The following is a 13932-nucleotide window of genomic DNA, read 5'->3' as shown; positions in this document are numbered from 1 at the left end:
TTTTTTTCTGGCAACCCGACAGGCAGTACATTTCTTTCGAATTCATTGAAATGTTTTTGCGTAGATACTTTCAAGTTTGTTTAGGCTTGATTCAGTTTTCTTTGTCATAAATGATTCGGTTTCTTTGAACATGTTGTAGGTAACTTTTAAATATTATTGAACCATGTTTGGTGGTACCATAGTTAACTATCTTCCTCGGCACAAATTTATTTAGCAAGTGGGCTACCTGCCTCAGAATTTGCGCCATGTACTCGTATTTACGTTTCCCTCTCTAGATCTAAATGTTACCTATTGAATGCTCAACTTGTTTCTCATCATCTTGCTATCGCCCACCTTACATTTCGTAACTTTTTGCAACACTCTTCACTATTGACGCTATAATAGCCTTGTCACAGATTCCTTTGTTTACACTTACTGAAACGAAAAGTTCGGCACTTTCGCCACTAGATGTAATACGTTTCACTCGCGGCTGGGTTATTGAATAACGCGAACATGGTAGGTTTCATGATACGCATTTTGTACATCATATGAATTTTTGTCCCTGCAACCCGTCCTAAACTCACGACTGAAGGTCTAGAAATCCAGATTTGGAAGTGTTCTCGGACATAGAGCGTGGGGCACAGCTGCCCCGATGTAGCCTTGCCCCACCCGTTCCGCAAAACCCACGTGCGCGGCTGGCTGTCTTTATATGGCGATCACATCCGGCCCGCTCGTCTGCCGCCCACAGCTTCTGTGCGCCTTCCACGGGACTTAAGTGTCCCAGTCGGTGCTCCTAAAACTTCACTACTCTGTGCTGATAGGTGAGAAATTAGACAACGTATTTGTTACGCTTTACTAGCCTCTGGAACACCGACACAGTCAGTTCACAATTATAGGACTGCCGTTCAATTGAGGACATCTTCTGTGTATTTGCTACCGGTCGGTAGCAGTTGTGGTTGAATTTCGTATGGCAGTGCCTATTACACACTGCCTCCAGTTCCCGTTGCCAGCAAAGTTTCGTTTTGTATCCCGTGTTTAAAGCAGTACCGTTGCGGCTTCGGTATGTATTAGGTTGATGCGTAAGTTCGTAGGGTTTCTCCAGTAGTTTAATAAACACAACATATACACATACATACTTTAGTCATCGATAATATACATCGAAGCGCCAAAGAAAGTGATATAGGCATGTGTATTCAAATACAGAGATATGTAAACAGGTAAAATAGGGCGCTGCGGTCGGCAACGCCGATTCAAGACGACAACTGTCTGTCGCAGTTGTTAGATCGGTTACTCCTGCTACAGTGGCAGGTTATCAAGATTTAAGTGAGTTTTGAATGTCGTGGCATAGTCGGCGCACGAGCGATGGGGCACAGCATCTCCGAGGTAGCGATGAAGTCGGGGATATTCCCGTACGACTATTTCACGAGTGCACGGTGAATATCAACAAAATCAAAACGAGGATAATGGAATGTGGAAAGGTGTTTTGCTGTTTGGGGAGCAAAATAACTGATGATGGTCGAAGTAGGGAGGATATAAAATGTAGACTGGCAATGGCAAGGAAAGCGCTTCTGAAGAAGAGAAATTTGTTAACATTTAGTATAGATTTAAGTGTCAGGAAGTCGTTTCTGAAAGTATTTGTATGGAGTGTAGCCATGTATGGAAGTGAAACATGGAAGATAAATAGTTTGGACAAGAATAGAATAGAAGCTTTCGAAATGTCATGCTACAGAAGAATGCTGAAGATTAGATGGGTAGATCACATAACTAATGAGGAGGTATTGAATAGAATTGGGGAGAAAGGAGTTTGTGGCACAACTTGACTAGAAGAAGGGACCGGTTGGTAGTACATGTTCTGAGGCGTCAAGGGATCACAAATTTAGCATTGGAGGGCAGCGTGGAGGGTAAAAATCGTAGAGGGAGACCAAGAGATGAATACAGAAAGCAGATTCAGAAGGATTTAGGCTGCAGTAGGTACTGGGAGATGAAGCTTGGCACAGGCTAGAGTAGCATGGAGAGATGCATCAAACCAGTCTCAGGACTGAAGACCACCACAACAACAGCAACAACCTTGAATATCAGGAATCTGGTAAAACATCAAATCTCCGACATCTCTGCGGCTGGAAAAAGATCCTGCAAGAACGGGACGACGACGACTGAAGAGAAACGTACAAAGTGGCAGAAGCGCAGCCCTTCCGCAAATTGCTGCAAGTTTCAGTGCTGGGCCATCAACAAGTGTCAGCGCGCGAACCATTCAACGAAACATCATCGATATGGGCTTTCGGAGCCGAAGGTCCACTCGTGTACTCTTGATGACTGCACGACAAAAAGCCTTACGTCTCGCCTGGGCCCGTCAACACCGACATTGGACTGTTAATGACTGGAAACATGTTGCCTGGCCGGACGATTCTCTTTTCAAATTGTATCGAGCGGATGGACGTGTATAGGTATGGAGACAACCTTATGAATCCATGGACCTTGCATGTCACTAGGGGACTGTTCAAGCTGATGGAGGCACTGTGAACGCATGGCACGTGCGCAGTCGGAATGATATGGGACCCCTGATACGTCTAGATACCACTCTCGACAGGTGACACGTACGTAAGCATCCTCTCTGATCACTTGCATCCATTCTCGTCCATTGTCCATTCCAGCGGACGCTAACGCTGGGATATCTTTTCGATTCTGCGACAGTAAAATCACGTAGTTTTGAGGCGAAGAACTCGTCGAGCCATGTTCGGAGCGCATTTTCATCTGGAAAGAATGTTCCTTGAAGGTTGTTCGATAGAGGGGGAAAAAGGCGAAAATCTGAGGACGCAAGGTCAGGCAAATAAGGTGAGTGCGGAATGACTTCCCAACCCAACTCTGTTTTTTGTCACTTCAGCTTATTGCGGACGGAAGTTATCACTACAAGCAGTCTTTCTGGTCGTTGTTCTTGGACTGCGACTGCAAGACATCTTATTTGTTAACGGTAAACGTCAGCAGTGATTGTTACAGCTCGGAGAAGCAATTCGTGATATACCACTACGTCGCTGTTCCACCAGATGCATAGAATTATCATCAGTGGATGCTAGCTGGTTTCCTTGTGTTAGAATAAAGACACTATTACTCGTCACCATAATATGATACAGGATAGGAATGGTTGGTGCTGTTGAGCCAATTGATGGCGAGCAAGCAGGACGTGCATACGGTACGGCCACCCGCTGATTTTTGTGATTTTGACGTAGGGGATGCCGTACGTATACACACGATTTTGAAACTATCACATTTGCCAGTTCTCGAGTACACCGATATGTAGCATTGTGGATTAATGCGTTTAAACCATTTTCATCAAATCCCGAAGATCTTCTTGAATGTTTTTCTATTTTCTTGCCGTGCTCTGTCCAATGGCACAAATGTTTCCGGCTGCCTCCGGTGCTATTGAACTGAAGCAGAACAACATGTCGGAAATGTTCCGATTTCTCCATTTGGCACTCCATTTTCTATCGTCCACAGTTTCATTCACTATCTCCACATGTTGTTGTTGTGGTCTTCAGTCCTGAGACTGGTTTGATGCAGCTCTCCATGCTACTATATCCTGTGCAAGCTTCTTCATCTCCCAGTACCTACTGCAACCTACATCTTTCTGAATCTGCTTAGTGTATTCATCTCTTGGTCTCCCCCTACGATTTTTACCCTCCACGCTGCCCTCCAATACTAAATTGGTGATCCCTTGATTCCTCAGAACATGTCCTACCAACCGATCCCTTCTTCTGGTCAAGTTGTGCCACAAACTTCTCTTTTCCCCAATCCTATTCAATACTTCCTCATTAGTTATGTGATCTACCCATCTAATCTTCAGCATTCTTCTGTAGCACCACATTTCGAAAGCTTCTATTCTCTTCTTGTCCAAACTATTTACCGTCCATGTTTCGCTTCCATACATGGCTACACTCCATACAAATACTTTCAGAAATGACTTCCTGACACTTAAATCTATACTCGATGTTAACAAATTTCTCTTCTTCAGAAACGCTTTCCTTGCCATTGCCAGTCTACATTTTATATCCTCTCTACTTCGACCATCATCAGTTATTTTGCTCCCCAAATAGCAAAACTCCTTTACTACTTTAAGTGTCTCATTTCCTAATCTAATACCCTCAACATCAGCCGACTTAATTCGACTACATTCCATTATCCTCGTTTTGCTTTTGTTGATGTTCATCTTATATCCTCCCTTCAAGACACCATCCATTCCGTTCAACTGCTCTTCCAAGTCCTTTGCTGTCTCTGACAGAATTACAATGTCATCGGCGAACCTCAACGTTTTTATTTCTTCTCCATGGATTTTAATACCTACTCCGAATTTTTCTTTTGTTTCCTTTACTGCTTGCTCAATATACAGATTGAATAGCATCGGGGAGAGGCTACAACCCTGTCTTACTCCCTTCCCAACCACTGATTCTCTTTCATGCCCCTCGACTCTTATAACTGCCATCTGGTTTCTATACAAATTGTAAATAGCCTTTCGCTCCCTGTATTTTACCCCTGCCACCTTTAGAATTTGAAAGAGAGTATTCCAGTCAACATTGTCAAAAGCTTTCTCTAAGTCTACAAATGCTAGGAACGTAGGTTTGCCTTTCCTTAATCTTTCTTCTAAGATAAGTCGTAAGGTCAGTATTGCCTCACGTGTTCCAGTATTTCTACGGAATCCAAACTGATCTTCCCCGAGGTCGGCTTCTACTAGTTTTTCCATTCGTCTGTAAAGAATTCGTGTTAGTATTTTGCAGCTGTGGCTTATTAAACTGATTGTTCGGTAATTTTCACATCTGTCCACACCTGCTTTCTTTGGGATTGGAATTATTATATTCTTCTTGAAGTCTGAGGGTATTTCGCCTGTTTCATACATCTTGCTCACCAGATGGTAGAGTTTTGTCAGGACTGGCTCCCCAAGGCCGTCAGTAGTTCCAATGGAATGTTGTCTACTCCGGGGGCCTTGTTTCGACTCAGGTCTTTCAGTGCTCTGTCAAACTCTTCACGCAGTATCGTATCTCCCATTTCATCTTCATCTACATCCTCTTCCATTTCCATAATATTGTCCTCAAGTGCATCGCCCTTGTATAGACCCTCTATATACTCCTTCCACCTTTCTGCTTTCCCTTCTTTGCTTAGAACTGGGTTTCCATCTGAGCTCTTGATGTTCATACAAGTGGTTCTCTTATCTCCAAAGGTCTCTTTAATTTTCCTGTAGGCAGTATGTATCTTACTCCTAGTGAGATAAGCCTCCACATCCCTACATTTGTCCTCTAGCCATGCCTGCTTAGCCATTTTGCACTTCCTGTCGATCTCATTTTTGAGACGTTTGTATTCCTTTTTGCCTGCTTCACTTACTGCATTTTTATATTTTCTCCTTTCATCAATTAAATTCAATATTTCTTCTGTTACCCAAGGATTTCTACTAGCCCTCTTCTTTTTACCTACTTGATCCTCTGCTGCCTTTACTACTTCATCCCTCAAAGCTACCCATTCTTCTTCTACTGTATTTCTTTCCCCCATTCCTGTCAATTGTTCCCTTACGCTCTCCCTGAAACTCTGTACAACCTCTTGTTCTTTCAGTTTATTCAGGTCCCATCTCCTTAAATTCCCACCTTTTTGCAGTTTCTTCAGTTTTAATCTACAGGTCATAACCAATAAATTGTGGTCAGAGTCCACATCTGCCCCTGGAAATGTCTTACAATTTAAAACCTGGTTCCTAAATCTCTGTCTTACCATTATATAATCTATCTGATACCTTTTAGTATCTCCACATGACAATATAAAAACTCAAATAGCGACAGTGAACTACAAATAAAAGATGACAATCGATGAATAAACCTTTAGCAACCGGTATACCAACATGTAAAACAAAAACTTGCGCACCAACCTAAAATTAGTGAATTTTTCTGTAACAAATTCTCTTGTGCAGGTCTTGGGTTTCCCGCTCTTTACTTCATTGTCATCTGGCCGTGCCTGTGACTACAATAATTAAATCCCCCCAACGGGAATGGTTCGCTCTTGTATTCCATTCTTTGCTGCACTCGCTGCAAGTAGGTCGGCCTTCTCATTCCTCAGAATCCTGGCAGTAGCAGCTATTTGTATGGGAAATACTATCTCGTATAGCCCTTACCATTGAATGTTGCCAACGCGAATAGCGACTCAGTTATTATTGCAATATGGTCACCATGGATCATCATACTGCATCTTAGCGCTCTTTCAATGCCAGAGTGTTAACGCCGTGTAAACTTAACGCTGCTTCTTTCGTTGGGTGGGATCCACGTAGGCGCAACCAATGGAATCATATTTTGAGGCGGCATTTCATTGTTGGATTCAGTAGTTTCCTTTTTGCTGTTAAGTTGAATTTTATGTATAACTCGGAGAATTTAAAAAAAAAAATTACAAGCAAAAAATGGTTCAAATGGTTCTGAGCACTATGGGACTTAACATCTAAGGTCATCAGTCCCCTATAACTTAGAACTACTTAAACCTAACAACCTAAGGACAACACACACACACCCATGCCCGAGGCAGCATTCGAACCTGCGACCGTAGCGGTCGCCCGGTTCCAGACTGTAGCGCCTAGAACCGCTCGGCCACTCCAGCCGGCAAAATAACAAGCATTTTCGTTACTCCGCGAAACAAAGAAAGAAAGAAAGAAAGGAATTTACAGTGAGGATTTTGGAAGAGAACAACAGAACGTGCGTGAAAAATTAATATGGCATCACTGACGCAGAATAATCGGTAGTCAAGGTGTTGAATTGAAGGTGAAATAACGTAACCATCAATTAATACACGCTAATGCTAAAATCGAAGTCAGTGTGCCAGAACGATAACTTCGCTAAAAAATTTTATTTCCTTCGGGCTGTAGTGGCATAGAGGATTCCCGAGGTGTAAAATATCTCATTTTGTGTAGGAGGAGGATAGGAGATCGGATGCAAGTGCCAAGTATGGTAAGAGTACTATCGCAGCAGACGAAGACTCGTTGTTGATTTAAATTAGTGTTTGTGTGAACGAATAAATCCAATAGTGATGAATATAATCGAAAGAAAAAACATCCGTTTCGTATGTCATTTCCTGCTGGATGTTCATAAATTTCATGACAGAGACAGATGTTTTTAACTAAAAATTGCCGACTCACTGCCGTATCGAAGGGCGTAGTTTTTGGATCGGAAATCAAATAACAGATAGCTTAGGGTAAAAAATTAGCCCATCTAACTGAGGGGTTAGTCTACAACGGTGCAGCTGTTTTCTTTGTCCCTCGGTAACTCAGAGAACAACTACATCCAGTTCCAGAATTTTTATATCGAGAAAATAGTTCAATTGTCAACGGTGCAAAAGGAACGTTTGACCACATTAATTGAAAACTGATGAGTGTCGGTGAATACAGTCGCTCAGAGTCCTAGTTCGGACGAATTGATCACTTTACTGTGGCGTCTTAATTATTATTTGGTCATTCCCCATCACATCAGAAAATTATATTATGTAGTTGCTGTCTTCTCACTATTGCTTGCAGGAGATGGCAGTGTTAAAACGTCCGTGAAGAGAAGTTTCATGACCCCCGCAGTTTGTTCTACTGTTCATGTTTTTTCTTATGTAGAGTCATATTCGTGAGAAATTGTTTAAGGAAACTATGTGTTGCCTAAAAATCCAGGAATACTATTAACGTGTTTCTTCGCTTCGTACGATGCAGTGAACGTCTGTGACCCGCGAAAGTGGACCATTTCCTGTTGTGGAAACTTGCGCATTCTTATAAGCTGGGGACGATATTTCACAAATTGAGTTGAGTAGAGGTGCGACACGAAGGCTGAGGAACTCACGACTCCTCTGCGAGGCAACCGTGAGCGCGAGAGTCGTGGAGCCCGCAGCTTTGTGCTAGGCCGTCGACCCACGCGAAGGCCTGCTCGTCAGCGGGCGACCATCTCCGTAGCTGGCGGCGTCGTAATCGCGTGCGGAAGCGCAACAGTAAAACAGCACGTAATGTGATACCTGTTGTAACGTTATTGGGGAACTACAGTGAGTCACAGTTTTGTGCAACAGAAACTGTAAAATTTGTTGAAAATACACGGGGAAAATATTCAATTGCATCTCATCTTCTCATTCTAGAGTACGAACCAGATGGCTTATCAGATATATTCGCGCACTGCGTTCTTTATCATTTACATTATGTCACTTCTTCATTTACATTTCACATATTTTATGGGCATCAGTGGCTGACAGATTCTGCACATTCAGAAACTGCACGAGTGGGCGACTGTACCTTGAATTCTTGGCATATTCATTATCTTGTGTATTAACCACAGCCATATTGCATATGAACATTGTTGTTGTCTCTAGCATTGATGTCTGTCTTTCACAGATAAATCACGAGTCAGTGTACCTGTCAACCATCTGTTCCTTCAAGAATGTTAATGCACTCGCTCTGTGAAGGCTATATATATATCCTCACACTTGCTCTGAAAGTGGGGCATTACTTTTTTAGTTGACAAGGATAGCACGCACGTTAGAGAATGGGGTTTGGTGAAAGAACTGAGTGATGGCGTCGTTAGAGACGACAGTCATCAGAGAGTTTACGAGATGAATTTAGCATGCATTAAAATAGCATCAAATTTTTGTAGTGGCTTGGTAACTGAGAGTGTACTTTGCAATATAGGTACAATTAAATCTTGAGTTCAGTAAGAGTACTATAACATATTTCTGTAAACATCAAAAAATGGTTGCTTGTACAACCGCAAATAAAGAAAAAGACTGCTGAAGTTCGTTAGATGCTAGTTTATGGACATACATGTTAAACTGCTTCCTGCTGTTCTAAGTGACAATTGACCTTCTGTTTATTCTCCCTAATCACTCACAAAGATGTGAGAAGGCTACGGATTTGTTTTTAGGGACACACATTCTCTGCTGATAAGCATTTGCCCTGTCGGTGTGCCGAATTTTCCAAATGCAGTGTTTAATGAGCAATTTAGGAGCTAATTTAAATTGTGCTTGAATTGTTATAGAACAATCACGCAATTTCAAAACTCGAGGACACAGTTAAAATCCATTTCCTCGGTCATTGGATTTTCATCTTGCCTATTTTCTAACATGGTAAACTGTGCTCGATGTGGATCACAGCTAAGAAGAAAAACCGATATTTGATATGAGATGAGATACTAGTGTAAGTGAAGCTGTGAGGATGGGTTGCGAGTCATGCGTGGGTAGCTCAGTCGATAGAGGTGAAGGTCCCGTGTATGAGTCCTGTTCCAGAGCACACTTTTAATCTGCCGGGAAGTTTCAGTATTTGAGGATGTTACAGGAATAAGTTTCCTTCAATTGATTGGAAACTAAATTTCACTTTGGTAAGGCTTTGCAATGTTCATGATTCAAGAACAATTTTTTACTAATGTTTCGATGATATCACTCTTAAGAATTGTAAATCATATAAATAAATTTGTATGTGTCTAAAGCATTATAAGTCCATTGTTTTTTATCTATTTGTCTTCTGTTTTGTGGTTAAACTTAATTAAGCCGGTACTCAGCTTTTGTCAGAAGTAAAAATAGAAAAAGCATAAGGAAAAAGAGAGGAGGACTGGGACTGAACTCTCAAGAGTATTAACTTGGGCCAGTATGCACTTGGCTATCTTATGACTATGACAACCGATTCCATTGAAAATGAAGTGAAATGATTACATGGCATTTTTGAGGTGCTAAACTAATTTTTTCCACTTTTTGAGGATATCTGTTGGATAGGGACCCATCATGGTAAATGGCTTAAGGGTGAAATACCTGACATTGTACACTACTGGGTGGTTGCTATTAAACTTTCCCTACTTGAGAGGGCCTCCATGAAAAACAAGTGACTGTAGTACAGTGAAACTTTGTGGCAACATTTGTAAGGACACGCAGAAGAGAGATATTGAATAAACAGTTAAAAGAAACACATTTTAATTTCCACATAACAGGGTAACATCTGTTATTTGCGTACCATGTTCATGTTCCAGGTAACAAATGATGCTCAACGTGATGACCATCTGCATCCATGACATCTTAGTATCATACTGGAGATAGCTCTGCTGCTGGCCGAAACATTCTCATTTGAGATTTTGGCTACATCCCTCACTATGCTCATCTTCAACCTCCAACATGTGTTAGTGTCCTATTTGTAAAACCCATCGTTCAGGTAACCCCACAGCCAGAAATCACACGGGTTCAAATCTGGTGATATTGGTGGCCATGCAGTTTGAAATGATGAGCCAATGATTTGCTTTTCTCCAAATGTGTTATGGAGTAACAGAGTGACCTCACGACCATTGTGAAATGGAGCTTTATTGTGCATCAAAACAGTTGAGTGCAAAGCATTTCTCTTCCATATGTGGCAGGAATCAGTGTTGGTGAAGCAGATCACAGTAATGTGTGCCGTTCACACTGCATGTCATTGGTCCTGGGAATCAGAATTCCTCCCTGTGTTACCACCGTACCAGTACCAGTGCCTAATGTCAAGTCATGAAACCAACACTACTAAGAGTGCAAGTCCTGCTGTGCGCAGTCTAAACATCATTCTTATGAAGTTGGGTACTTGTGCAGTACGGTAAATAGTTTTTTTATCTACACTGGCTCAGGTAGTTAAAGTTCCATTATAATCGCCCTGTTCATCACAGTTCAGTACATTGATTGATCACCATCCCAGCCTTGAGCCCTCCTCTCTCTCTCTCTCTCTCTCTCTCTCTCTTTCTCTCTCTCTCTCTCTCTCTCTCTCTCTCTCTCTGTAAGCCTGATAGTATTCTAGGGTGCATTTATATTTAAAACAAGGTGGTTTGCAGTTAGTGTATATTTATAAAAAAAAATTGTAAAGTTGTTGTAATATGTTACACTGCCAAAGTTACTCAAATACAGTACACAGCCGGGAAAACATTCCGTAGTTGGTTTCATATTGTGCTGCATTTTTAGACAATCTGTTCTAGACCATGACCATTGTGAGTACATAATTTTGGTGTCCACAAAAGTGTTAGCGCATCTGATTCAATTGTGTCAACATATCTTAGCAAATATGTTCTATAAAATGCTTTCATCAGTCACTCTGAGCATAATTGCTTAATGTCATATATAAGGTGGCATCTAGAACAGGAACACACAATAATAATAATATGGGTAGCACCTAAAATATTACAGTATAAATTACCGGATGTTGAAGAACAGTGCGTGGTCTTCAAGCTATTAACAGTAATTTATTTATTCACAGCAACTGTTCCGCAGTCAGCAGCAGCAACAAGCTACGCCTCAACAGTTGCTCTTGCAGCAACAACAGTACCTAGCAACACAACAGCAGCAGCAACTTGGTGAGTTTACAGTTTAATTTAATGTTACTCTGCACTAAACTTTCAGGGTCCTTATTAAAAAGCGTTTAGAAAAATCTTTTCATCTTTTAAAACCAGTTCATAGGAATGAAGTGTACAGCATTCATAGAAAAATGTAAGATCTACTGCCTCCTTTTTTAAGGTCTATTTGTCATTGGAAAGCTGTTGACTTGTACATATTGTAAACAATTAATTGATTTACTCAGAAACTTTAAGACCAGAAATGCTAACATTTTCACATTTTCATTTTCCTCATATATTCTTATATTGTACATATTTTGTGTACCGGTGAAATTGTACATATCCATTTTCAAATTATTTGTTTAGTTACATTTACTTGAAGTAGCATGTTGACTCCATAACAATTGTGCGCACCAGTAACAATAAGTGTAGAATGTCTTAGCAGTTGCATTACTGATATTTCACAGATGGTGCTACAGAGTAGTACATGTGAAAGTTCAGTATATATATTATTTATTTCTGCTTAATCTTCATAAAGTGAGAAATGAGACACAACTGAGACTGTACCTGGACTGCATAGTTATTAAAAAAAATTAATTAGATGATAAAATGTAACTCATATACTACGTTACCCTTAAACCACTCATTTAAGACCTAAATATTCTATGCTGGTCTGTAATACACTCCATGCAGGATCACATGACTGCCATAAGAAATCAATTTTTCAAGACATTTAAATGACTACCTAAGTTTCAGCCCATGATATTATCAGCCATTTCAGATTTATCAAAGCTCTTTCACTGGTTCAGCTGCCCATATTTTATTTCTGTTTTAAATTTTCAGTTATGGAGCAGTTATTTTTCAGAACACATGTAACAGACTTTGGATCTGAATGCAGAGAGACCTAATGAAAGTGAATGCTATCTTGTAGATCATTTTAAGTGTTTCTTTGCAGGGCTGGCTGCCCCTGCTGCAGCATTTACGAGTGCACCTTATGTGATAAATGCACCCCAAGAGCCTTATGTTGGAACACTTATTGCAGGTGAGGTTTTATTTTCCATGTTGTTTGTTTCCTTGTGTTTTAATATTGGAATCTTCATACAATTCATAAATTTCATCATATTAAATAGAAGAGTGAGGGTATACTCATACATTGTATCATGATACTTGGTGTCATTTTCATTTTTAGTTTGCTTTAAGAGAGAATTTTAATATCCCCCAATGGCAATCACATTTTTGTCAGTATTTTGTATATTATTCAGTTTTTGGTGTTTATGCTTTACACTACAAAAATATCAGTGCCCCTTACTTGTTTTCGTTGTATCCTAGAAGGCTTCTTAACAAAAGAAATGTGGCCTAAAATAATATCAGAATGCGTGCTTCTAACAAGTAGTGAATTTTGTTAGAGGACATTCCTTCCTCTTACACAGAAATATTAATACTTCAAATCTATATTCTTACAATGAAACTCGTCAATGAAGTTGCCAGTTACGAAGTTTGTGGAAAAAAGATTTATATTACCAGTTACAGAAGCTTCGTAATACATAATTATTCAAATGGGATTTTAAAAAAGTGTTTTTTTTTTTTCTAAACCAAGCCTAAAGAAACCAATGTTTCAAAAAACTAAATCCTCGCAGATTAAGAAGATAAAAGTACGTGGATGTTGGGACTGTTCAAATGTAATACATGTTAAGGAACAGATACGAAACAAAAAAAATTTTGTTTCGATAGAAAAAACAAAGTAGACGTCAACTTTCTTTGTTTACATGAAAACTGTGATGAAGGCTACAGCGGTTGTTCTGTTTTTGTAGTATTCAAAGACTTTTTTTCCTTTTTATTAAGTATAGTGTCTATACATCCACATGCATTCTGGATTGTAATATTAACTACAAATGAATGGAATTGTTCAGCTATATTATCTGAAGAAGAAACATTGCTGCCAGAACCACCACCACCACCACCACCACCACCACCACCACCACCCTTAAGCAGGAGTAAGACATGAAATGGTGGGAAAGATGATGTAACTTACCAAACGAAAGTGTTGGTACGTTGATAGAGACAATAACAAACAAAAACACACGCAAAATTCAAGCTTTCGCAACCCACGGTTGCTTCATCAGGAAAGAGGGAAGGAGAGGGAAAGACAAAAGATGTGGGTTTTAAGGGAGAGGGTAAGGAGTCATTCCAATCCCGGGAGCAGAAAGACTTACACGCGCGCACACACACACACACACACACACACACACACACACACACACACACACACACATCCATCCGCACATACACAGACACAAGCAGACATTTGTAAAGGCAAAGAGTTTGGGCAGAGATGTCAGTCGAGGTGGAAGTAAAGAGGCAAAGATGTTGTTGAAAGACAGGTGAGGTATGAGTGGCGGCAACTTGAAACTAGCGGAGGTTGAGGCCTGGCGGATAACGAGAAGAGAGGATATACTGAAGGGCAAGTTCCCATCTCCGGAGTTCTGACAGGTTGGTGTTAGTGGGAAGTATCCAGATAACCCGGACGGTGTAACACTGTGCCAAGATGTGCTGGCCGTGCACCAAGGCATGTTTAGCCACAGGGTGATCCTCATTACCAACAAACACTGTCTGCCTGTGTCCATTCAAGCGAATGGACAGTTAGTTGCTG

General features: G+C 40.7%; 1 protein-coding gene across 6 annotated transcripts in view; it reads left to right on the top strand.

The window, feature by feature from the left end:
- The window catches only part of LOC126162871 (pumilio homolog 2), a 593093-nt gene that overhangs the window by 508732 nt on the left and 70429 nt on the right, over positions 1–13932 (top strand). For all 6 annotated transcript variants that reach the window (XM_049919652.1, XM_049919655.1, XM_049919653.1 and 3 more), the window contains 2 exons: positions 11207–11303; positions 12238–12324. In XM_049919652.1, the coding sequence (XP_049775609.1) occupies positions 11207–11303; positions 12238–12324 (184 nt within the window). The remainder of the gene's footprint in view (positions 1–11206; positions 11304–12237; positions 12325–13932) is intronic.

Source organism: Schistocerca cancellata, chromosome 2, assembly GCF_023864275.1.
Source record: "Schistocerca cancellata isolate TAMUIC-IGC-003103 chromosome 2, iqSchCanc2.1, whole genome shotgun sequence".
In the NCBI taxonomy this organism is placed as follows: Eukaryota; Metazoa; Arthropoda; class Insecta; order Orthoptera; family Acrididae; genus Schistocerca; species Schistocerca cancellata.
The sequence above is the reverse complement of the archived record's forward strand: the minus strand, read 5'-3'. Positions and strand labels throughout refer to the sequence as shown.